Source organism: Physcomitrium patens, chromosome 21 (assembly GCF_059467195.1).
Source record: "Physcomitrium patens ecotype Gransden chromosome 21, ASM5946719v1, whole genome shotgun sequence".
NCBI classification, from domain to species: Eukaryota; Viridiplantae; Streptophyta; class Bryopsida; order Funariales; family Funariaceae; genus Physcomitrium; species Physcomitrium patens.
Genome location: NC_143430.1, coordinates 15814455 through 15841954, shown reverse-complemented (window position 1 = coordinate 15841954; position 27500 = coordinate 15814455). Strand labels below are relative to the sequence as shown.

General features: G+C 31.8%; 1 protein-coding gene and 2 long non-coding RNA genes across 4 annotated transcripts; 1 reads left to right on the top strand and 2 right to left on the bottom strand.

Annotated features, from left to right (window-relative positions):
• Nucleotides 1–2136: 2136 nt before the first annotated feature.
• Nucleotides 2137–3707, top strand: LOC149986777 (uncharacterized). 2 transcript variants are annotated; one of them, XR_016499673.1, is made up of 2 exons: nt 2137–2494; nt 3102–3707. It is a non-coding gene; the product is annotated as an uncharacterized LOC149986777 (long non-coding RNA). The 2 variants fall into 2 exon arrangements; XR_016499674.1 differs by having other exon boundaries at nt 2137–2659.
• Nucleotides 3708–5034: 1327 nt separating this feature from the next.
• Nucleotides 5035–5788, bottom strand: LOC149986776 (uncharacterized). The gene is made up of 2 exons (XR_016499672.1): nt 5647–5788; nt 5035–5304 (listed from the first exon to the last, which is right to left on the bottom strand). It is a non-coding gene; the product is annotated as an uncharacterized LOC149986776 (long non-coding RNA).
• LOC112274215 (uncharacterized) lies at nt 5482–14314 on the bottom strand. Its single transcript, XM_024503487.3, has 14 exons — nt 13584–14314; nt 12800–13067; nt 12075–12483; nt 11772–11818; nt 11228–11374; nt 10634–10765; nt 10087–10248; nt 9642–9705; nt 8542–9455; nt 8232–8289; nt 7772–8004; nt 7111–7545; nt 6658–6871; nt 5482–6535 (listed from the first exon to the last, which is right to left on the bottom strand). The coding sequence occupies exons 1-14, from the start codon at nt 13928–13930 to the stop codon at nt 6429–6431; spliced, it is 3537 nt and encodes a 1178-aa protein (XP_024359255.1). The 5' UTR covers nt 13931–14314; the 3' UTR covers nt 5482–6428.
• Between the last annotated feature and the right edge of the window lie 13186 nt (nt 14315–27500).

Here is a 27500-nt window from a genome sequence, read left to right as displayed (position 1 = left end):
GCTAAGATAAAGTATATATATATATATAAGAATAAAAAAGGCCTTATTTTTGCTTCTATATATACTATCTAATGAGGAGCTACATGGAAATATTTTATAAGACCTCCAACATATGTCCAACTTGCTAGATATGTACCTAACTTATAATACAATTTTTTTAATATATGTGCCACATAACAACTTGTACCACAATTTGCTAGCATGTGCAATATATGGTCAATGTATTGGCTATGTTTTTAATATATCAATCACTTACAATGACATATAAAATCAAATCCATGTCTATCAAGCTTTTAAAAATATTCCACAAGATTTATAATTTACCTATTTTTATTTATTTTTATCTAAATATTTATTAATTTTAATTATATTTGTTATACTCCTAAGTTTTAAAAAATTATTCATTAAGATTAGAACCTATACAAATTGATGCAATACATTTTAAAATTTATACCAAGCAAGAAAAAAATTATTATTGTTAAGAAGAATTGTGCTTATATCATAGAGAATCTAATCATACTACTCCAAGTTGTCAAAAATAAAAATACAACCACAAAATTAGAAGTATAATTATCAAAAAAGATAATATATTAAAAAATAAATTTATCTAATTACAATAAAAATTGTGCAATTGGAATCTTGTACAATACCAAGTAAAAGTTTTATTCTTTTTTTAAAACCCTCATCTTCTTTTATGATTGATTATTCTTTTTAAGACCTAAAAATCAAAAGCCTTTTTCTTATTAGATTCAAAACCTCAACTTATTTTTTAAATAAAAAATATATTAAAAAAACATAAAATAACTTTAATAAAAAAAAAACTAAGCTCATATATATATATATTTATATATATATATTTATATGCTCATCTTTTGTCTTGTAAAGATGTTATCTATAAAATTATTCTATTTTTAGAGTTTTTAGATGATTTTTTATTTATTATTTTAAAAATATTTTAATCTATTCTAAAAACATAGAAGAGAATAAACTTCATATTTGTTGTATATTACAAAAACTTAAATATATAAGACTATATGATAAGATTAAAAAGTATCTATTTTATATAACTTGTGTTGAGTTTTTAGGATATATCATTTCAAATAATGGCTTTATGATGGATTCTAAGAAAGTTCAAACTATCATGGATTAAATGGTTTTAAAAATAATAAGAAACATTCAATATTTTTTAGAATTTATTAATTACTATTGAATCTTTATAATAAATTTTTTATAAGTTGCAACTCTACTTACAAGTCTAACTTGTAAAAACAAACTTGATTGGAACAAAGAAGTTGAATTAATATTTGAAGCTTTGAAGACAACTTTTACAACAACTCTAATCTTGTATTATGTCAATTTTTGTAAGACATTTATTATGAAATTAAAAAAATAAGTATATTTAAGAAGAAATTAAAATGGCCATTGTTAAATACAAGAAAGCTATAAACTCTTGAAACTAGACTAGAAGCAAGAAAAAGGTTAATAAGAATAACAAAGCCTTTAGTCTTACCTTTACATATATATTTTATAAAACCTTTAATATGCATCTAACTTACAAGATATATGTCTAGCTTATAAGACAAATTTCTTATATATGTGCCATATGGCTAACTTATACCACAAGTGGCCAATATGTACAACATGTAGCTAATTAGTGGTCTAGTTTTTAATCTATTTTATTTAAATTTAATTACATATTAAAAAAGATTATTTTAGAACAAAATATTGGAATAATTATAATAATTTACAGATGTGATGAAATTTCATCTATAATCACAAAACAACATACATTAAAATTAAAATCATGTTAAGAATAGATTTAGGTTTAACAAAAATCTACTATAAATTGAACATCATGTTACTTTAATTTGGTTTAAATTAGAATGTGTTAAAATAAATTAAAGCTGATTTGTTGTACATAGAAGCTACTAGAATTAAACTACAAAATCTAATGATTATCTTCAAACTTAAGCAAGATTCAATTAGATCTAATACAATTTGAATTAAGTTATATTAAGATGTAAATAATGGTTTCATGGGTTACAATGAGCCGGCCTACATTGCTAAACTTGACCACACCATACTCACAACTAGGTATGGCAGCAGTTTTAACCAAACTGGTTGAATCAGGTTCCGGTGAACCGACTTAATCAGTTTGACACGTTTGTCAAACCGGTAAGAAACAGTTTCAGGATGTAGCACACTGTTACAACTCCCGATTCATTCATAAACAATTCATGATTCGCAATTCATGACAAGGCCCTCTTATTTAAACTGTGCAGAGTGCTCACACCATCCCAGAGTCCACACACCATCGTAGATTTGCAGTTCTCTCGCTTGGGGCTTATATTGTAGAATGAAAATTCTGTCACTATGATGTTGTGGTGCAAGTGGCGGAGTCATGAATGCCGTCTGTGAACTTGATCCATCTGGAGCGGAGCGAAGAATTGGGTGCGAGTTGTGTAACCTTGCAATGTGAACAGCGTGAATTTAGGTATGTAGATGTTTATCTTAGAATGAAGAAAAAGTTTGGGCGTTGCGTGTTATGGCAGGATACCCATGATTCTTGACTGTGATCATACATTGATTCCAAAGAGCACGATGCAAGTGTTTTAGATGTGATTGAGACCCTTAGTAAATCAGTTCTTCTTATTGAAAGGTTGTCAACACTTACACTTCCTCCTCAGAATTTAAGCTATGTCATTATTAGGTCATCACAGTGCATAAACAATATGTTACAAGTGACTTCGACGGAGCCAATATGATATCACCAGTCATGATAATCAAGCTTGAGCCAAATTTTAGATTAAGAGAGCACAAGTTAGTCATACTAGGGTTGAATCTTCGGATGTAATCTCACCATGTTTTTGTCTTGTACAAATTATCTACATCCACAGATGAATGCATAATTTTTAAAGTTGAAGAACAAACATTTTTTCATCTATCTCTGGAATGGGCATTTTGCAACCTTCCAGTAGACAGCCTTGTTGGCATAACATTAGGCCTGGATTTGATTTAGGCGTTCTGTGATCTGATTCTCATGCATCTGAATAGCCACTTGATTTGGTTTGTCATCTAACTAATTGAACGTGAGTATGCAGTGTTCTTTAAGCGATGGAGGCTCCAGGTGAAACACTAGGAACAACACTGGCTGTGTTGAAATGCTAAGATCAGTATGTGTGTTGAATGCTTGCTCAAGTCGTCACTGCTCCGGCCAGTATTACTGTATCAATACTTACTGTGACTTAAATATCCTCGATAAACATACTGTTAAGCACATTCTGGACTGCCTTATTTAGACAATAAAGAACGTTGAAATTAAGGGTGAGGTTCATAAAACAAGAAAGAACACTGGAACTTGATAAGCTTAATAAACTCTGATTTCCTAAGGAGAATTTTTCGACCCCCATGAATGCTCGAGTCCCCCAACAAGTTTTGGAAGATCTGATTGCCATGTACTTCCACTACATGGAAATTGAGCTCTAAATTATGTAACTAGTTTTTGTTAGTTCTTAAAAGAACAGATATGTTTATTCAAAGGTATCCATTGTAAAAATAACATGGTTTATGGCTCTTTATGGTGACAATTTCATTGCAAGATACAAACCTATAATAACAGATTAATTGTCACAAAGTAGTTAGGGATTGTTGTTTCTTCTTCTTTGAAAAAAGAATATTAATAGTTTTTAATAATTTTTTTTTTTAATGTGATTAGTAATTAGTGTCAAATTGATTATGATTCAATTTGCAATAAATGACAATAAGAACATATCATTGCTCAAGAAAGACAACCAAGACATTGAAGATGCTACATCATCATGAACTATAAGCAACATCGGAAATTGTCATATTTACTCCTATTGACAAGTTCAATATAGATGCAAGGATGACCAATTGGATCATTTAATATATACAACTTTTGGTCCTTAAGCAAAATGACTTTATGTTTTTTGTTTTCTTTGATCAAAGTATCTAATTTCAATTTATAATAAAATTTAAAATTGTTTTATGAAGTTGTTGAAATTAAAAGAGCTAATTGAAGAAAAAATTGGTCAATTGATGCATGAGTTGGACCGATGTAAACGTTTTTTGCAAAGCAAAAATACGTGTTTGTAACTTTATACTACATTATTGATGTTTAGAGCATATATTTGTTATTATAAGTTTTATCTATGTATTCTATCCACATTCTATTAAATTTTTAGTTTTTCACTTTATTAAAATAGTTTTAAACATTAATCGACTCTTCTTAGATTAATGTGGATAATCATTGCTAATAATGTCATCACTCATCTATCCTTGATGAATTCTTTACATAATAATCTTTAAACTATCATTGATATGCATTCAATTTTAAAACCTTATCTCAAAATTGGTATTGTCTAATTTGTATTATTGCAATGTTGGTATGCTCATTTTCTACAACTAACTATGAAAAAAGAATTAAAACAATAGTCATTTTTTATGTGCTTATTGGCATGTTGTTTGATTTGATGAAAAAAAATTGCAGAATTTTCAAAACTACAAGATCTTTTGACAAGTTTTAAAATAACAATTAAGATGCTTGAGTTGGATTTTGAAACATATTAAAATAGTACATAGGCAATGGTATCACGTACTATTTGTAATTAAAAAACTATTAGAAGAATTCTTGCATCAAATTCAATATTACCACAAAGACTATACTTCTTTTGTGATATTTTTTTTTTAGTGATATAAGTTGTAAAATTCCATTCAAGCTATGATTTGCAATAGAAGATTTTTTCAACTTCTTATCACCATTTAAAGATACTAAAATTTTGATATTTACCTCAACATTTATACCTAGTTTGGTTATTCTTGTATTTTATCTCATTAGTGCACATGCAATAGTTGCAACTGATTGTTTTCAATTAAGACACACAATGGGATTTACAACAATTGCTCAATGAAATTAAGTGAAGTAATTTAAAGTACGTGCACATTCTCTCAACAAAGATTTATCATCAAAGAATATCAAGCTCAGCCTTGATTTAATTATCGTGCAATTCTGAATATTTGTGAAATGCAACATTCTCTAACTTTGATGAATATTAAATCAACTTTCAATTTTGGTGAAATACACTACAAAATGATTATTCTCAATGCAAATACTGCTTGTGCAATGTTTGTGATCTGACGAAATGGTACCGACCTTACTTCTCCCACTATTTCACTGCAAAATGTTGCAATCTATTATACAATCACACACCTGGTCAAGTGATCGAATTCCGCAAATCCCAACTAACCTCATCCATCCTGGGAACATCATCACATCCTGCAAGTCTGGAAAAAGAGAAGCTCATCGTTCAGAACCATGTCATCCGAGAAGCCACCAATCGAGAATGGAAAGCGCTTGTCATTCAGGATGAACAAATACTCGGTTGCAAAGATTGATACATCTTTGTATCAATTCCAGGAAGAATTGATAACTTTGCCACAACAATTTCAGGTAGCACCAGATCACAAAAGCGAAGCAGAATGAATAATTGATTGACAATTGCACCAACATTTCACTTGTAAAGTTGCCGCAACGGTGCTACACCGCATCAGCACACAGAGGCTGCTACTTCCTAGAATGCGAACGCCACAAAAGCTTGCTAGTATTTGTCAAGTACAAGTTGATACCAGCGCACGTCACCAAGGTCTTCCTCACATCCCACTTCTGCATGCAACCACCCGGCGATAGCCCCACTCGCCGCTCCGAGTTCGACTCTCTCGTTGCTGGCTGCATTCCTGTCCTATTTCACCCCTCCACGGCGTATCTGCAGTATCCCAAGCACCTCCCCCGCAACACTACATCTCCCCCGCAAAATCGTCCAAGGGGAGCGTGGCGCAGATATCGCACCCTTCAAAGACACCTTTGACATAGTGTTGGAGAATCTCTTGTATTGCGTCGCCCACTATCCTCGGCCCTGACCTGAAGCAACTCTCTCACAACTACACCCGCACCAAAGTCGATCGATTAGTAGCACCAAAAGCGATCGGTCATCTCGTGTACAAGCCAGATGAATGTGCAGAGATCACTCCATCATGTCCACACGGTTCTGCTGCACACTGATCTATCCAGCAACAATGAGGCTTAATGTAGAAAATAACTAACAAACACAGGCTTGTGCCTCAGAACCTGTTGTAAACCGGTTCAAACCCCGTTCTCCACGGGGGGTCAATTTGGTTCCAAACCATCTAAGGATTCTGCCAGCCGGTTTGAAACCGACCCAACAAAACCCAAACCGGTTTGACCATTTTCAAACCGATTGCCAACCCTCCTCACAACTTCACAAGCTGATCATACTGTCCGGCCCGTAAAAGAAAGAGTTTTCTCCGTTGGTGGGACATGTAATACAATAATAACCCGTTGATGCTGCACGAAGCCCTTAGCTCCGAGTGCAATAGTGCAGTGGTGAAGATCACAGAAAATAACGAAGCAATTTTGTGACTTTTGTCAGACAATTCGGTTGCCTGCAGTACTCTATCTTCATGCTCGCCGCGCATTCCAAACAAGGGCCTAAATGTTCTGCGTCACATGACACGTTTCCTAGGTGTTAATTCTCAGAGTTTGTTTCCTGACAAATGACCCAAACTTGATTTACGAATTTCACCAGCTAGGAATCTCAGAAGATGGGCTCTCGAACTCACGGCAATCCATAACTAGGTGCTCAGCCCTCCTTGTGAAGCAGTAGCAGCATAGGTGTGATTGATCAAGGTTTACAGCTCCTGTCACCATCTCCGAGGCAGTTGCTGGTGGATGCACCAAGTGTGGCTCTTCCTTCCTGGCTGAAAAAGTGTGTGTGCTGCCTAACCTGGTGAGACCAAAGTCGTTTCTGAGGCTGTCAGGAAGAGCATGGTCCATCTGTGCACATACAAGGAAAAAATAGGAGTACTCAGACACAGTGAAATAACGGATAAGAACCAAGATCACCAACCTGGACGTCCACACTATTCCTGAATACCCAATACTCGAGTTTGTGGAAGGATAGTCATGATCTAAGTTTCAAGCAGGGCTGATCGCCCATGAGCCTCGTATAACTGGCTGCTGATCCATCGATGCCAAAATGTTGATAACCATGTGGTAAGTGGCATGAAACTAACCTGATATTGTAAGGGAAACTGGGTTGGAGTTGTTGCTGATGATTGGAAAGACATGGCTCCATTCATATTATTGAGCTTCAGTTGCTCGAACCTTTGAGGCAATGATGCAGGAGAAAAAAATTGGTTGTCCTGTAACCTTTGACTGTTTCCATACTGTATGTTCTGATGAAAATCATGTTCAGTTGACAATGTCGACCACCCTGGAGGCTTTAACGCCTCTAAAAGTTGTCGTTGCCGATCCTGTTCTGCAGCTAGTGGATTGTACGCTAGTTTCGGCCTTTGTGTTGTGCTTCGAACTCCACATTCAGGAAGTGGTGAAAAGCTTAGCACCTCTGACTCGGAATCCAGTCTTGCACCCATATCAGATTGAGGGTTGTTACCTTCTCCAGTCTCCATGTGCAGGGTACTTGCTTTGGCGTTGTCAGTAGAAGATGACTGCATCTCAAAATAGCTTGTATCAGTGATCTCAATCTTTAGTAGAGAGATCTACACTGAAACCAGAGAAACATTATCTATTACACCTACTCGTACTGATGGGTTGCAGAGTTGCTAGTGCACCACTTTGCAATTCTGATCATTTTAATCATCTGTGAACGAGACGGATTTGGAATTACGTTGCTTCATGCACACATCATCGAATCCGAATCGAAAAGATGCTTACTCTGGGATATAGATGCGGCCAAAGAACCATGGGAGATGGCGCTGCCGTTTGCTCAGGCAATTTTCTTGCGAACCCAGTTGGAGTAACGCCTGGCCAAACAGATTTTACTCCACCGTTGTCTATTGAAGATGGAAAAGAAAACAGTTGTGCTGTTGCCAATGGCAACACAGGTTCGAGGGGTACATTCACTTGACCACTTTCTGGAACATTAGCACGTAGATTACTCCAGCTGTCTGTACAGCAGACATGCAGTTACGTAACAACTAACAGTCGTGAAATTAACTAGAAACTGGAAGGAAACTGGGCTACATTAAGTTCTTTTCTGCTCCAGGAGGGTGAAGGCATCTTCGTTCAGATCCTTCAGAAGAAGCACCTACAATAGGTCTTTCGTGCTACTATCATTCATGGAACGGTGCATCAAAACAACATATGTTGTAATCGAAGTGCATGTAGTTTTCACCTTTGGATACGTCATCTGCTGCCGAAGTCGCTAGTCTCCCAGAAATCGCAGACGACCCCTGTCTCATCGCTCAACATGCAAACGTGTAAGCATCTACTCTCTCTCTCTCTCTCTCTCTCTCTCTCTCTCGTTCAACTCTGCTCTCACGAATCAGACTGGCGACATCATGTACAGAATCACAATGCTCTGATGGCACACCTCAATGCCCAACTCCGGCTGTGTACGTGTGCCTGACGAGCGCCGACTTCAGAATACCACATACAACTGTTACCAAAGCATCAGAGTTCTGAAGATATAAGGCCGCGGTTACCTGGCCATAAAATGGTGAAGTAGTTGAAACGGCTGGGAATGGGAAACCGGGCCTAGAATTTGTCCCTGACTGAACCCGCGGGAAGTTGCCGTTCGCTCTGCCATCAGCGTTGAACCAAGCAGGAGGGTTGATATCCAGCTGCAATGGCAGTGTTGGTACAGAGTTAGAAGCGTGGGCTTGATTCTGAGAAACTGGCTGCTGCACCAATCTAGAATTATGGGAATTCCTGGTATCCGTAGTCGACATTCTGGGACAGGATGAAGCTGCTGCAGCAGTCCTAACTCTTTTTCCTGAACGATACGAAGTCAAGGGTGTTTCAACAAAAGAGGATTGTGTAGGACCGGCCGTGCTAATGGTGTTGCCCACAGGTGTCAAAATTCCCTGAATAATTCCGACGGTTTCAGAGTTGGATTCTGGTTCGTCTGAAGAGAAGCTCATAGGATGGCTTATTGTGGAGGCAAGAGAGCTGGCAACTGATCGGTTTGGCACCAAGAGAGATTCGTTCAAAGTTGTGGCAAGTTTAGATGTTGTATCAGTACCAACATCTGAAAGAGGAAAGCACCTTCTGCTTGATATTTGAGGAAGCGTTGGTGTAAGCATCGCTTTCACATGTTTCTCTTCGGAATATCCAGCATTCTGAGCTCCCTGATATGTTTGGTCCCGGTGTCGACCTTCCGTGGCAGGTATCTTCGTTGAATCCCCTTCTCCCGTGCTCAGGTTGTTGGCAAGAGAAGGTGATGGACCTATCGTAAGTGCATCTTGTGAGACATCAACTGCGCGAGTAAAGTCGTACGCTTTTGCATCTGTGGCTCGAGCTTTGATAGGATGAACACGTGTAGGTGTACTTTTTGACGAAGATAATAGTTCAGTTGTGTCTCCCAGAATAACTTCGGCGACCTTCTTCTTGGCACTGACTGGTAGTATCCAAATACATGACTTGTAAGTAGAAAGCAACAGAAAGTAGCAATGAATTGAGACTTAGAAATGACTAATAGTAGCTTTCCCTATTGAGAATCTTATTTTTTCGCTCTGCGGTTCCGAAAAGACCTGTGTAGGCTAACCAAAACCAGAATGTGCCATAGGATTAATGTTCCACTTACTCTGCATCTTATCTTTAGTTGGTGATTGCATATCATCCGCAGTTGCCGCAACTTCCCTCGAAATCTAAGAGACCAGGGCAGAGATGACATTGTCATGGAACAGCGGATATCCTAACACCAAATTTTGTAGATTCGAAAAAATACTACACAAACTGGAAATACAACTGAGAATATATGCTCGGCTGTGCAATGAATGTTTTAACACCAGTGCAAACAATGCTATAACGTCATGCAAATTTATCATGTCATCAACGGCAGCCGATAATAGTTAGATAGGTGATTCTGATGCATGAGGTAAATACACATTCACCCACTCAAACCAGCACAATTGGACTTTAATATCTGTTAGTACAAAACCACCTAAGCATGAGAGGCATAAGGAACTGGATTGGAAGAAATTGCATTCGTAGTAAAGCAACTTTATACAACGAAATTGAAAAATTACTGGAATTTTGATTGTGGCATTAGAAGCTTGAACTTCATTTCCAAATCCAGCAATTAGCTGAGCTGAATTGGCATCTCCAACGGGCTTTGTTGCTGAAGGAAGGGTAAAACCATCTCGGAACAGATGTAGCTTCTTCTTTTTTGAGGCTTTAACCTTCTTAGCCTGCACAGCAAGTAATTTTCAGCAGAACAGAAGAACCCATTTACCTGATACCTATACTGTACAATCTCACAACGCGTTGCCACAGAATCCCCTGTGCCCTCATCATCTGCAATCGTGTTTGTGCATGTGTACTACTAGAAATATAGAAAACCCAATCCCTAGTCCTCGATTGTTAATACTTTGAGCCCAAATCAGAATATCATGAATAGTACTGAATGTGATCAATGTTTACAGTTTACTTCTCACTCTGCAAAGATTTAATATAAGATCGCAGTTGGCTTTAATACCCCTGCTTCACTTCATCTAAATGGGAGCAAATCTTTAGTTAGAGATACATTTCCAAGCAAGACATATCAATTCAAATTTTTCCAAGTTTGAGAAGAACCTTGCTCTTGTGCTTAGGCTCCTTGGCAACAATCTCCGGTTGGTGCTTCTCTTTCATGTATATGTGAAGAAGAGGCACATCCTGTGACTTGAACTCGTCACTTGATACCTCCGACTGAGCACGCTTGTTCTCCTGAATGACAGAGTGAATGTTTTTCTCCCATAATATATAAGGACATATGAGAGGTCAAATTGAACACGTGAAAGTCAACATGAAACTCCACTGCAAACCCTCAAGATAGTAATAGCTTTGGACACTCACGTATACTAGACAATATAAACTTGCGGCACTTATCTACCAGAAAAACAGACGGCACTAACCCATGTCGTGCAGAAGATTTTTCACATGTTATAAATAGCACTGCATCAGCAGAATGTGTTGTGTGATCTGACTTGGCTAGTCTCAACGTGCTATGAACTATGCTGAGGAAAAATTAATAACATCTTCATAATACCTACCGACAATTCTATAATAAACGACAGAAAAATGACTTAACAGCTTGTAATATTGATTGCATCTGCAAATTAAATAGTCACTGATTAATATTAAACATTCATGAATATTAAGAGTGTTAAGCTTAGGTTTGGAGCTAACCAAAGAAGTTCGCACATCAGTCATCTCTGCTGTCTCGTTTGAATCATCACTAAGAGAAGTCGATTTCTCTTGCAAATGTTTAGGTTGCGCAATTGAATCATTCTCCGAAGTCACAGCACCCTTCTCTTTCGATTCTAACTTGTTGTCCTGCCACAAAACAATAATCTTTGAGGACTTGAATTTGGTGATTTTAACAGATCAGAACGATAGGAACCATCCGCAATAGAGATGTAGAGACTGACACTTGATAATTTTAAGAGAACCACATATAGCTTCTAAAAGAATAACTATGACAGCTGATCTAAACACCTCGCTGCGTACTAATGGATATTGACCACCTGTTTAAGGTGATGGCATCGTGATAATTGGTATTTCTTGGAGAGACAAAGCGATCACACACAAAATCGTACAACGAACAACATACTTTGTATTGAGAGTCCACCCTTCAAAACACAGCAAGAAATCTCTCAACTCTGACAGTGTAATTGAGGACACTCATCGACTTATCATAATGCAATGATATAGCTTAGAATCAGAAATGTACCATCAACGCTGCTTGAATTTGAATTTTCAAAGACTTAGGTGAGTAATCTGCAGATTAATATTCAAAAGCAATTTCTACATCAACATTTGGCAAGGTACAAAGGATGCTCCTCTTCAACTCTGTATCACATGTACATGAAATAACACAAAAAGCGACATATTGTGAAGATTATAAAAAGTAAAAATAAAAGTGAAAATGGACAGACAAAAAATAACAGCTAGCATAATGAATCTCGAAAACCTGGGATCCAAAATAAGCAGAACCTCATCAATTGCACGAACTGAAAAAGAGTTGGTTTCACACCTGGCACAGCATGTTTCCAATCACTCTTGCCGTGCTGACATTTAGAATCGGATTCCCGCCAACAGCTTTGCTTATCAGAATTTACACTGTGGCTGCTAATCTGTTCGTCCTCTATAGACTTCAAATTCTCGTTCCTTAGCTTGGATTGATTTGCACAATTTGTCTGTGAATCAGAGAGCCCTATTTCTACATGGATGTCCTCATATTCTTGGTGAGTAAAATCCTTACAGGGATTTTGTAGTAATCGCAGCTCGTCTGCCAACTTCAGTAGATGAGCTTTCACATCACGCTTTAAGACCACTGTCATTTCAACGTTTTCCTTCTCAGATTTCTGACTGTCTTCCTTTCCATTCTTGTTCTCGTCACTCTCATTCACGGCCTCAGCATCCACTTTGTGCGCGTCCATGCGCTGCGCCACATAAACCAGGATAATATGCTTGAACAAGGTCGAATTCAAACAGCTCAAAAGTTTGCAGAAACTTCACTTCATAAGTTTCTTACCATAATCAAATCTATGTGGGAAATTAATTAACATGATTTAATGCCATAGTAACGTGCCCTCGAATAATTGGACTAGGTTTTCAAATGCTGAGTGAAAAAATCACATAAAATCAAGACAGTGCGAGGGATCATATTCCACAAGATCTCAGTATCAGACGGAGGTCTACAGCAAAATTATACGAGTACGAATCAACATGTTCGGCCACCAACCGTGAAGATATTACCTGTTCGTCAGAGTTTCCTAAGAGACTCGCTCTTTTGAGGAGGTTTTTGGGAATGTCCGTTGCGGTACACTTGAACATTGCACTGAATGAGGAATCATCCTCATGATCTTTATGAGTGTACACTTCGAAGTCCCGATAGCTGCAAGTCCCTTCACTGGCACCGCCTACTCCAGCTTTGGTAGTTTTTTTCCATTTCTGCTGTGCTGAATCACCTCCTCCAGATGAATTGACTTTGTCGACACAATTGTGAGATTTATAAATTTCAATTCTGGCAGAATGTTTGGAGCAGCAAACGACACGTGATTAGGCCGACCTATAACCGACAACAGAGTCAAACAAACAGCAGGTAAGGTGTGCGTATAATGTTAAATTGCGCAGGAGTAGTTCAAACTTAGGAGGTCCACAGATTTAAATCACTTGTAAAGAAGATTCCTCCCAATAGGTGTGAAGATGAGAATCCTACAGATTACTAAACCACGGTATTTATACGGGTCACAAGATGTGAAGGTCTTGTATTTTAAGATTGAGCACAAGGTAGGTCTCTTGATAATAGAATAAATGCTGAATACCACGAGCTCCATAAAGCCTGTTGAGATATGTAATTTAATTTCGCAAACATTAATAATCCAGATACTTAGGTTAACAGGGCTTCTGGAGCATTTTAGGTGGATTAGACGATATAGGTGATTACTGATGCTTGAGCTGATACCTAATGATGTCTTGGTGATTAGAAATGAGAAACCTAGTAATAACAACGTTGATGTTATGGCCGGTGGGATTGTACCTGTCGTCCAAATTGCGAGAGCAAAAACCCTTGCGAAGCGCAATAAAGAAGGAGAGATAGTCAGATGCGGAATTAAAAGAATGCTTCTTGTGAGGGTGGTTCTTAGGCTTGGAAGTCCCTGCAGCCGTTGTATCCTCGGAATCAGAGGAGTGGGCATGGTGATCGGAATCGTCGTTGGAATCGAGGTGGTCATCGCTCCAGTCGTCGTGGGATTCCGGGGAGCCAGAGACGAGGAAGAAGGAAGAGTCGAGGTCAGAGTCGTCGGGATCAGAGGGCAAGTTGGAACCAATCCGGGAGAGTGGGGGCAAGGCTTGGGCAGGGGAAGGCAGGGACGAGGGAGTGGTCATTACGGAGGAGAGGGGAAGTTTAGAGGCACGCAGGCACGAGAGCAAGAAATGTGTGTGAAGATGGAAGTGGGGAGAAGGGGAATGGACGGGGAACGAAATGAGAGAAGGGTAGAGTGGGCGTGAAGGCGAAGCACAGCAACACCGATCAACAAACAAAGAGGGAGGAGGAGGAGGAGCGGGAGGGAGGGTTGCGGGAGGGCAGGGAAGGATGATGAGGAGGATCCTTTGGAATAGTATAGGATGGAAGATCCTGCACTGAAGGCGACACTCCTCGTACCCTTGTTGCCAAGGCAGGCATGGAACATACACAAACCAGGGGGGTGATGAGGAGGAGCGGGGGAGGGGAGGAAGGGAGTAAGGAGAAAGTCCCGGCAGGGCATGGGCCCAGGCACTCACACCCGCTTAATCAGTTCATCCCCCTACACAAATCCCAACCCCCCCTCTTTCTCTTTCATCATCTTCCTTCGCCCTGCTCTTTTTTTATTTTGGATTACGTGTAAACTAAGGAATTGGCAAGTTCAATTGCTTCTAAAAAGAAAATAGAATTTTGCAGTACGGTTTTAAAATGCCATTTTTAAAATTAAAAAAAAATCAAAATTTGGTGGTTTTAAGTCTATTAAATCACTAAAATTTTGTTTTACATATTCACAAGGAATCTAAATGTTGTGAAGTTGAAGAGAATTAAAACTTAATCAAAATTTTAAATCAAAATTTTAAAAAATATAATATATATATATATATATATATATAATATATATTGTGCTTAGTTCACAAGCCTTGTGGTCCATAAGAAGCTTCTATAAAACCTTCTTGGTTGCTAGTATATATGAAGGTAAGACTTAGGTTATTCTTAATCTTATCTTATTAAGACTTTTCTTACATTTCAATCTTGGTTCAAGATTTTTTAATTTCTTTGTATTTGAAAATACTCATTCTAATTCCATTTTATCTAATGTCTATTTTTTTTAATAATAATACATAAGTATATTGTCTTCTTATTTTTTTTCCTAATTTATGTCTATAATAGACTACTATAGAAAATACTATGATAGTTCCATAATAAGGATATGGTAGGAAAAATGATCTAAAGAGTATGATTTTAAAAAAATTACCAACCTTTTAAAAGTAAGAAGATATCTTTTAAGATAGAAAATATGATTTTAAAAAAATCTAATAAGTAAAATCTTCTTTTGATAACAATAATGTTGGTATATTAATTGAATAATAATGAAAATAACCAATTCTTTAAAAGTGAGAAGGAGATATTAGAGATGATGGTTAAACCTTATTACCAACTAAAAAGAAAGATATGAGTTTAATAAAATATAAGATATTTGACACTAATAGGTATTTGTGTTTCTAATCTCTATTTTTCATCCTAGCTACCCAAAAAAATCAATAAGTTGTGAATAAAGATCTTAACAATAGCTATCACAAAGATATATGTTTTGCTGTAGATTCAAATGTTCTTCAACTTGATACTCTAAGCCGTGGCCAATATTGATCATAGTTGTAATTCTTACTAAATTATTTGATATTGCTCAAGTAATATTAAACCATCTTTAAAATATTTATTTTGAATTATTTGATATAATGGCTTAAATAGCCACCTTAGTTAATATATTCAAAAATTAGATCCAAATACTCAAATCATTAATTAAGATAGTATATGTTAAAGAAAAAAAAATAATAAAGATATAAATAAAAGACTTTAAAGAAGAAAGCTAATAAGCCAAGGAAGAGACATGATGTGCTAAACTTCAACTTTGTGCCTAAGCCACATTAACCAACACTCAAGCAATACAAGTAAAAGAATCATAAGTTTTACATAGTCAATTTATAATTAATATTTAAGACTCTATTATAGGATAAAATTAGAAACTACCAAGAATTAGCATTAATAAAATATATGATTAAGATTGCTTCTAATTTTCTTTGTAAAATTATTAAAGTATAAAAGATATTCAAAAATTTATCAAAAAAGTGGTAGAAAGCATTCTTTTAATTTTTTTTTTGTCAAGAAATATGAGTTTAAAGATCTAATATGCCTCCAAAAAGTATTATTTTTTGATCAAAAAATTTAAGATACAATAAATTGTATTTTCTACATACTTTAATCTTTATTTCTTTTGAAAGTAGTTGATAAGTTCTCTCAACCATTGATAATGTTCCATTCTAGGACAAAAAGACCACCTTGTAATTTGATCATTGTTGAAACCTTCATAACTTCTTTCAAATAAAACATGTAACACCATTAGGAATTGTGCTTACATCTAATAAAATCACCAAACATTGAGAGCCTTTTCTTAGGTCGTGATAGCAAATGCATTGTATCTTGCCATCTATTTAAAGAAGAATATGTTGTTCTTGAAGGTCTTCATCCCTATTATGTCATCTTGAAGGCTGTGTAATCTTAATGTCTCATTTAGTAAGTCAACAAATGGTGGTTTTTGAATTGAATCCACTAGTTATTGGTTCTCCATCTCTTTAATGTTATAATTATATAGAAATTACAAACAAGGATAGAAGGTAGAATGCAAGCTTTCTTGAATTATTTTTCTTTTACAACAAAGGTTTCCTATCCTTTATCTTAGTTTTGATAGATATTTTCGATTAAAAGCTATAACCTTCTTTGGTGCATTTATAAGATTTTTTGTTAGCTCCCATGTGCATTCACTAATATTATATCTGAGCCAATAGACAAGACATTTCAACTTATTTTGATGTTGCCTTGATTCTAGAATTTTTTCACTTCAAATTCTTTATTATTATCTATCTCTATAGGAAGACATAGGACTTGTCTTTTTTTGTATGTTCATAGTCTTGTATAGATCAAAAAAAGATACATAGAATATAAGATGGAACTTCATTGACTTTGGTAGATATAATTAATAAGCAACTAGATTGATTTATTTATAAATAAAAAAGGTCCAAGCTTACAATAGTCCAATTTATTACAAAGATGAATAGTCTTCATGTTACGACAAAATAACCATACTTTCTCACTTACATTAAATTATGGTTGTTCCTTTTGATAAGCATCTACATTGATCTTTTGTCATTTTTTAGCTTCCTTTAATTGCATCCTTATTGTTATATAAGTTTCTTACAAATAATTAGCCAAATCTTCTATCACAAGATTAAAAACTTTTGAAAAGTCAAAAGTATAAAATCATAGATGATAACCATATCACAAAGACGCAAACAAAAGAAGATACATAAACTCATGAAATCTGAGTCAAAAAAAAAGTGACAAAATAGAAGAAAGTATGTATATTCAAGGAAGAATTGGAATTACTATTGGCAAAGATTAGAAAACATAAGACTCTTGAAACTAAACTAAAAGCAAAAAAAGAATTGACAAGATAAAAAAAGGCATCATTCTTGCCTCTATATATACTACTTAACTAAGAATTATGTGGTAACATACTATGGGACCTCTAATACATATCCAACTTGTACTACAAGTGGTCAATATGTTGACACGTGGCCTCCTTGTTGGCCAAGTTTTCAACCTATCAATCACATATAAACGTGTATAAAGACAAAGCAGTGTCTATAAAGCTTCTAGGAAGCTTTCCACAAGATATTATCATATTTATCTACTTTGACTTACTTCTATCTATTCTTATTATTTAGATAATTATTAAAAAAAAAATATGTATGTTTGTGACATCATAATTAGTAAAAAAAATATTTGTTGCATAAAAGAATGCATCGTATTATTATAAGCAAACTTTGCCAATAACAAGAGGGTTATTCAATTGTCTTATTGATAATTGTTGGTATATCTTAAGTATTGCTCCAAAATTTGGTTTACATGCTCTATCTATCTATCAGTTTGAAGATGAAAGGCCAAAGAAATTTTTATGTCTACCTTTAAAAACTTAAAAAGAATTCTCCAAAATCTTGATACAAATTGAGTCTCCCTATTTAATATAATATCTTTTGGCAATCCATAATATCAATAGATATTGTCAAGAAAAAGCTAGATAGTTTCATTACCTTTGATAGATTTTGTGCATGGTACAAAATATGCTATTTTAGTAAAACAATCTACTATCACAAATATAGAATCATACAAATCTGAGATTGAAAGATCTATGATAAAATCCATAGAAATAAAAGACCATGATTGTTCTGGAATAAGTAATGGTTGAAGAAGACTATAAGGTCAATAACAAGGAATTTTTGACCTTAAACAAATATCATATGATTCAACAAAGTCTTTTATAGCCTTCTACATTTACAGCTACAAAAAATCTTTGAATATTAGCTCCAAAGTCTTCTTGTATCTAAAATATTATGTTGTTGGAAAGTCATGATATGCTTAAAGAACATATAAACATGCTTTTTCTTTTCGAACATGTAGGCGTCTTACAAAATAAAGTAGATTATTCTTGAATTTGAACTTAGAAGTATTACAAAACTTAAAAGAAGTATTTTTGATATCATAAACAAGAGGATCAAAGGACATACTTAATTGAATTTGCTTGAAAAAAGTTGAATCAATAATTAATATTGATTTCACTACTCAGAGATGAAATTGTTTTAGATTCAATAAAATTCTCCTTTGTTGATCAAAAGCTGCATCTCTTTCTTTTGATACAAGATAAGAATGTCTTAGAAGGGCAAATTTGGATTGTAAGCCCAAATTTCACCACTCAATGAAATTGAAGCCACACAACTAGTTCAAGAGATGGAAAGGAAGAAGTTTTTATTATGTAATTACCAAGTTGATTTAAATCTTAGTATTAGCATATCAAATAACTTTAAGCCTTCCAAACAATGGTTACCAATATTAATAAAAAAATAAAAAATAAAAAATAAAAAAATAATGAAATTATTATGGTCTTCAAGGCTATTTGCATGATCTATACTTAAATCTCAATGGTTTTTTCAAGATCATTTATATAGTTCTTATTATTAATTTTTATCTAATTATAAAAGTATAATTAATTAGAGTAAATAAATAATTAATTAATTAAAATTTATAAATTATTATTCTTTAAATAAATAATAGTAAAAGCAATTAGAAATTACTATTATAAATCCATAGTAAAAATAAAAAAATTAAAGATTAAATTAAAAAGTAAAATCTAAAAATAAAAGCTAAAAGTAAAAGCTAAAAGTAAAAGAAAAAAATAAAAGAAAAAATATTAAAGGTTAAAAGTTAAAAATTAAAATCTAAAAGTTGAATTATAAAAGTTATAAATTATTGTAAAAATAAGTGTAAAAGTCAGACTAAAGAATGATAAAAGTGAAGGTATCTTGATAATACATAAGAATTGAGGGCAACAAATCCTTTCTATTCCAAAATTTTCCAAAAATTGTGATTAATTAAAAATTGAATGATTTTTAGTTTATTTCAAAGTTAACTTAAAGATGTTCTTGTTCCAATTAAATTTAAATTCAATGCAGTACCTAAGCTATGATAAATGATCCTTCAAAGTTGAGTGACCAAGACTGCTCCAATAGACAACCTCCCTTCACTTGAAAATTTATCAAAAAAATTCAATTTATCTTCAAATTTAGTAAAATTTATGCCATTAAAAGCTCAACTTAAAGATTCATTTACTTTCAAAATTTCACAATAGTCTAATTAAGAATAATTGAGGAATATCTTTTCAAAGAAGAGTGAACTAAATTGCTAAGGTAGACAACCCCCACATATTCAAAATTCTGCAAAGATTTTGCCCTCACTTCAAATCAAGAAATTCTTATTTTATTATAAATTCAATACCAAAAATTACAATCATAATAAATTTCACATCAAAACTCAAAAAATTGAATGATTGATTGAGAGAAATTTGAGACTCTTGAATCCTTGGAATATTTGGGAGGCCGAGGGAGCTATCTACCACAATGACCTATGTCTTAAAATCCAATGCCCATCATTCACTACTCATGATCCATGCATATACAACCACAAAATTTACAATGAGATTAAAAATCAAAAATAAAATTAAGATTAGTGTTTAGGACCTAAAAGTTTGATATGGCTTTGTCTTTCACCAAAAGAAGAGAGATGGAGGGCTTGGGGAACCAAGCCACTCTTATACAATTGAGTGGTAGCTTATAGAAGGATTGTCACATCTCCATCCTTGATCTCTAAGATTCTTAATGTAGATCTATGGCTTTCATTCATCCAAGAGCCAATTTTATTAGTAAAGTTGATAGCTCTTATAAGTAGTGAAGAAAGAATATTTTGATAAATCAAATTTCACCATTGCGTTTAAAATACCTTTTTTTGCTAAGTTTGACTATTCATATGCCTCAATCCACGTTCAATTGCAATTTTTATGAAAGTTTTTACCTACAAGGATCTTGGCAATTTTTTGTAAAATTCTTCAAAATGAGAATTTCATTGCTCTACTTTTATTTGAAGGAGAGAGTGCTGATTTTGTTTTCTTCACTCCACAAGGTGAATCTCATGTGACCATTGCATTAAAAAGGCTTCTATTAATTAGAAGAACCACTATGCCACTTGGATTTGTTGAATATAGAAGAAATCTCAAAACTATCATTGTTAATTTTACTAGATCTTTTAAAAAATTATAATTCTAATTCACTCTAAATCATATGAAATGATTATGGATGAATTCATAGGCTTTTAGTCAACCCTCATAGTAATGACTAACAACCTCTAAATTATTAAAATTAACTAAGTTGATATTTAAATTTTCTAATTCTTATTACTTTGATGTTAATTAATCTAACTCAAAGAATTAAGCTATGATTTATACCATCAAAGGTTGAAATCCTAAAAATTCTAGAAAATAAAATTATATTTATATAAATCCTAATATAAATTTAACATGCTCAATTATTATAAAATAAAGAAATAATAAAAATTTAAATTTTAGAGTATAATTGAAAGCTTGCATGGACAAACCTTGTTATTTTCTTAGTTGATAAGTGATATTGAACTTGAATCTTGACAAAGACATGCTTGAATAAGTCTAGCAATGATTCAAAATACATACTAACATGAAATAATTCAAGTTCTTGTGATCCGTATATATAGTAATTGGATTGGAAGCGCCTTCTAGATAACGATGCCATTCTTGAAAAGAATCTATAATTATAAGAAGTTTTTTATTGTAGATCTCATAGTTAATCCCAACTGCTGAGAATTTCTTGAAATGAAAAGCTATTGGTTAGAGTTTTTCATCTTCTCCTATTTTTGATAAAATATCATCTATTGCAAAATCTGATATATCTATTTTTATAAAAAAAATATCTTAAAAAAATCAGCAAGATACAAGAATGGTGTAGAAATAAATGCAAACTTCAAGGCTTCAAAAGATGCTTTAGCATCTTTGCTCCAATCAAGTTTGTCTTTGCATATAAGACGTATAAGTAGAAATGTAATTTGAAAAAAATTCTTGATGAAGATCCAATAGTAATTAACAAAGTCCGAAAAGCATTGCACATCTCTCATTATTTTTAGAATCTTCTAATCTATAATAATTTGAATTTTCTTTAGATCCTTCATAAGTCTTTTATTAAAAATGATATATCCTAAGAAGTCAACTTGAGTAGTATAGAATACACACTTTTTCAACTTGTTATACAATCCTGTATCTGTAAGTTTTTATAATACATGAAAAATATAATCTTTATTCTTTTTTATATTCTTAGAATAGATTAAAATATCATCTAAGTAACAAACAACAAAATCATCTAAAAATTCACAAAAAACATCATTCATAAAATGTTGAAAAGTAGTTGGTGCATTCGTGAGACCAAAAGGCATGATATTATATTCAAAATGCGTATATCTTATTTGAAATATAATCTTCTATTCATCTCTTTTTTTAATGTAGACCAAATTATATGCTCTTTGTAGATCTATTTTTATATAGATCTTAGCTTATTTTAGTTGATCAAAAAGTCTAGATATTAAGAATAAAAGATACCTATTCTTGATTATAATCCTATTGAATTTACAATAATCTACACATATTTGCAATGATCCATCTTTTTTCTTCACAAATAAGACAAGAGCTCATACAAGAGATTTTGAATGGAGTATGAAATTCTCAGCCAAATTCTTATTAATATACTTCTTAAGTTCAACCAACTCATTTTGTGATAAATTGTAGATTAGACCAAATGATCATTGACTTCCCTCTTTAAGGTCAATTAAGCAATCATATAAACAATGCTTGAAAAAAATATTTGCATTTTGTTTTTCAAAAACATCTTGAAAATCTTAATATTGATTTGGAATGAAACTTTAAATCTTTTTATCATTAAAAATGGATGTGGCATAAATAACAAAAAATGATTCTTTTTTTGTAGCATGCAAGAAAGCTTTTGTATCTACAAGTATAGGTTTGGTTATATTAAACTCATGGCTTTCTATAAAGCTTTTAATAATGATCTAAAAAAATCAAGTTTATGAAAAATCCATTCTATTAGAGGATTATATTTTTTTAGGCATGATAAACCTAAAATGATAAGATTAAAAAGAGATCTAATTATATTAAAAATTATACAATTATTATGATCATTTATTGCTACATTTATAAGAAGTATTTTATAAGTAATATCTCTACAACATAATAGACGACTATCTATGACTTCTACATCTATGGATTTTATTTTTTGTACTAATGATATTTTATGGTTTTTAACAAATTCTTCATCTAAGAAATAAGTTGAGGCTCTTGAATCTATTGATGCAAAGACTTTGTGATTATTAGGTCCCAAACACATATTTATTATAAAAAAAAAGGATTCTGTGGAAAAGATAAGACTTTTATTTGTACAAGATTCAAGCCACATGGTCCTTATTGTAGCTGGACAAATTCATTTTCTGATATTTTTTCATCTTTGACAATTGTACTCCTCATTTGGTAGTTATGTTGTTTCTTTGGATAATATTAAGTAGTGTACTTAGCTTTTCCACAATATAAATACAATACTTTTTAATAACAATGAATCTTTTCTTGTTTAGTAAGAAGTTTAAAATGTACCACATCAATTTATATATCTTCTAGTTCCAAATGTTTAGATTAAGAGGTCATTGGTGTTGTCATTAAATTGTAATAATATGAGATTTTTCTTGTATGATTCTTAGATTGAAACTTAAAAGTTGATTGTCACTCTTTATAGCAAAATAAATTACTTGATTCAATATTTGAAGATCAAGTAAGTTGAGCATCAATTTTTTTACCTCATATTATAATCTGTAGAAAAATTGGCTAATAAAGGCAGTATCATCCCACTTAATAGTAATTGCTAGTTCACAAAATTATAAAGAAAATAATGTCACTAATCAATTGTCTTATCATAAGATACAAATCTTATAGGTTGCAACACAAATTACATCATGTTTTTCATATATAGATCAAAACTCCACCAAAAAAGCCTCTAAATTATCTAATATTAGATCTTATCATTCAAAAAAAGATGAAAACCATGATAATGTCAAACTTGAAAGAAGTATACTATTGAATCTAACTTGTAATCTTGGCATTGGATAGCTTTGGAGTTGAATTTCAATCACAAATTATACTTAATTGATAAATCTTCAAAACTTGGATTTTGTGCCATCAAATTTCTTGGATAAGATAACTTTAAATTTTCTAATTTTAGGAAGATATTCTACTATAGAAATAGAGATGTGATTTGGTATAGATATTGAATCAGCTCCAATCATGTATGTATCTTTACTTCCTATCATTTTTATTGTTCTTAGTCTTGATAAATTAAGTTGATGTATTGCAAGCATTAACTCTCTTGATTGCTCTTGTATTTATACCATTATAATTTTTATTTTAAGAAAATCTATTATTATAAAAATTAAAAAAATATCTAATATTACTCAAGATAAGCAAAAGTAAGGACTTAAGAACAAAAAAAATATTAAGAATAATATTAATTTAAAAGAAGGTAATCTACAACTTCTAATATGCTTATGTCTTATTAAGAAAAAAGAATGATCTACTCTTAAACAAAAAAATATAAAGCTCTAATATTATAAGTGCACTCTTATCAATCTGTCAAAGATATGAATTGAAAGAAGATATATAAATTTGTAAAATCCATGTCAAAAGAAAAGTAATAAAATAAAAATAAAGAAGTATGTATATCAAAAGGAAATTCAAATGACTATTGCCTAAATATAAAGAAACTAGAGACTCTTGAATCTATAGTAGAAGCAAGAAAAAAGTTGACAAAAGTGAAGAAGGCTTCACTCTTGCTTTTATATATACTATCTACTTAAGATCTACATAGTGACGTTCTACATGACTTCCAAAAATGTGTTGACTTTATATGACATGTATCTTGACTTGCAAGGCAAGTTTTCTATTTGGACACGACATAATTAGCTTGTTCCATAAGCTACTAATATATGTGGCATGTAATCAGCTTATTGACTAAGTTTCTAACCTACCAATTATCTACAAATACATATAAAGTCAAAATAATATCTATAAAGCTTCTAGGAAGCTTTTCTAAAAGGTATTATGAAATTAATCTACTTTTATCTATTTCTATCTATTCATATTAGTTAGATAACAATTACAATATATATATATATATATATATATATATATATTTTTAGCAATGAATTATATAGATGAATTATTATTCAATGATGAATTTTTATTCATAGTTGTTTTTTTATTAATAGATGAATATTAATTAAAATAAAATAAAATAATAAATAAAATAAAATAAGCCAAATAAATAAAATAAATTAAAAATCAAAAGAAGAAATTCTTTTGGTATATATTTTGAAGAAGAATTATTATTATAAGTATAAACTAATAATAAACGTTAGAATTAATTACTTATGTGTTAAAAATATTAAAGTGTGATTTAATTTGGAATTAGACAAGAGCTACAACATATGGAAGTTGCATATTTAATTCACTTGTTGTGAACTAGAATAAACTATTAACTAGTAGATATTTATTTTAGTCAAAAAATAATTATTAGAGATGATTTAAAATGTATTGGAAATTTTATTTAGAATGTTTTTGGATAGAAGGATATAATAGATGGATTATTAATTCGTGCTAATAAAACAAAGATTAAAAAAAAGCATTAATAAAAGAAAAACAATTGATAGATGAAAATAATGAAAGATCATCAAAAAGAATTATAATGTGAGAGAAATCATGACAACAAAAGAATTTTATACAAGAAGAGGAAAAAAGAAGTTTTCTACAAAGAATAAGAATTTTTTTAAAAAAAAATAAAGGCTCTTGCTTATAAATTACAATTGGATATTGAAGCTACTTTAATTTTGAAGAAGAAATTAGAAGAACAAATTTTAGGTAAAACGGTTGAATTTACAATCAATGAAATTCTAAGAATTGTATAATACGAATTTTATGAAGTTTAAGGTTTAGGATTTAGGATTTAGAAAAAAAACCAATCTATAAGAAATAATATGACATAAAATACACAAAGAGAAAAGAAAATGAAAAGTAGTATAGAAAAAGATGATGAAATATAAAATTTTGGAGATATTTCATGTGTTAGATTTATAAAAAATAAAAAATATTTGATTTAAGTTTCTAGTTGTTATTTTCAAAATCATTAGACAAGAGCTATTTTAGAAACTTAGATAAAATTAAGAAAGTTAAAAGAATCAATTATATCATTAATTGATTATAGTTCTAAAATCAATTTGATACCAAAAGAATTATATAAAAAAAGAAATTGGCCTATTGATATTGAACATTAGTAGATGGTAAGATTAAAAAAACAATTCAAATAGAGATTTATTTGGAATTTGCCTAAATATTAAAGTGACAATAGGGCATATTATTAATGAATAAAATTTCTTTGTATAAGATATGTTTATATATCCTATTATAATAAAACAACCATATATTAATTCTACATAAGTGGAAACAAAGGTTATTGATGATGGTTCGACCTATACAAAGATATGAAGTTAAGATAGAAAGAGGGTGGCATAATTTTTAATAATTTGTATAAATCATGAAAGAAATCAAGATAGTTTAAGAGAGCATCATTTGCCAAGGGTGTACAAAGAATTGAAAGATCTTGATGTCTCAAGGATTTTTATTAGAGGCTATTGTAAAATGAAGTTGCAATGATAGAAGGGATGATGGTTTTTTGCCTAATAGGAGAAATGAAGCCATTATAGGATTATCACAAGATGTATATATTTCATTCAAATAATTTTAGAAGTATAGAGAAGAAAAATGTCAAAAATATAGAACATAAGTTGAAACAATGTAGAGTGATTGATAAAAATGAATGCATATAGGAATGTTTAAGAATCTTGATTTAATGGTATTATAGATAATTTATAAATGTTATTGGATTTAGATTTTGAAGATAGTGATGAAGTAGTAAATATTTGTTTTAAGCAATTTTATGATAGGATGAAAGAATATGTAGAAAAACAAGAAATGAAGGTGAACAAAAAAATATAAGATCATTAGAAAGAAGAATAAACTAGTGGCATTGCTTCTACTATTAGATTTTGAAGAAAAGATTGAGAAGGCTTCTATGTAATCAATTTAAGAAATTCAAAGAAAATAGGTCATGAATTCAAGGATATATAGACATTAGATGCTTTGAAAGTTGGATGTGAGAATTTTTTTGACAAAAGATGAAAAAGGTGATAAGGTCTTAGTTTATGATAATAGGTTGGATAACCAATATAGTACACTATAAAAGTATTCTAAACATTGATTTAGACCATATGTTGTGATAAAAGTTTATGTCAATAGTATATACATGTTACAAGAAATTGATGGAACAAAATTGAAGAAAATTATAGAAGTAAAGTGAATCAAATTATTTAAGAATATATCTATATATATATATATATATATATATATTATAAAAGAGCCTAATTAAAAGATATAATAAAAAATATAGATAAAAGATAAGAAGTTAATAAAATCTTATAATGTAAGAATTTTCTTTTATAAAAATAAATTCTATTTGTTTTATATGGCCATTAATAAAGCAAAATAAGATAGATTAAAAAATAAAGAATATAAGTATATAAGCATATAAGCATATAAGCATATATAAAAATAAGGTAGGAATTTATTTTAATAAAAATTACCTAAAAAAAAAAGAATTGATATCTAAAGAAGACTAGTTGCCAATGAAGATTGAAATCAGATCTTGAAGCACAAAATCAAGCACCTACAATGTGATAAGGATTTTTGTACAAATCAATGAATGGAATTTGATAAAAGAATTGAGGAAAAACAATTGAGTATTGGTTTTATGTCATTTGAATTAATATTGAAATTTTGAAGGATTTTTAAAGCTAATATTGTAAATGCTAGATTTAGATTTTTAGAAATAAAAATAGGTTTACAAATTTCAAGATTTTGTAAAGTTTGTATTGAGTGTACAAGTGAAAATTAAGCAATTTGTTGTGCTTGTTGTAAATGTATATGAAAAATGTAAGGTCAATCTAACAATTAGATTGAAGTATATGAAGGTTTTTGTAGGTTATGGTCTCAAAAATTTGAGAATTATAGTCAATGAAAGATTCTAAAATCTAACAATATTTGCTAGTTGGATTAAAGAAAAATTTAGTGAAATCAAT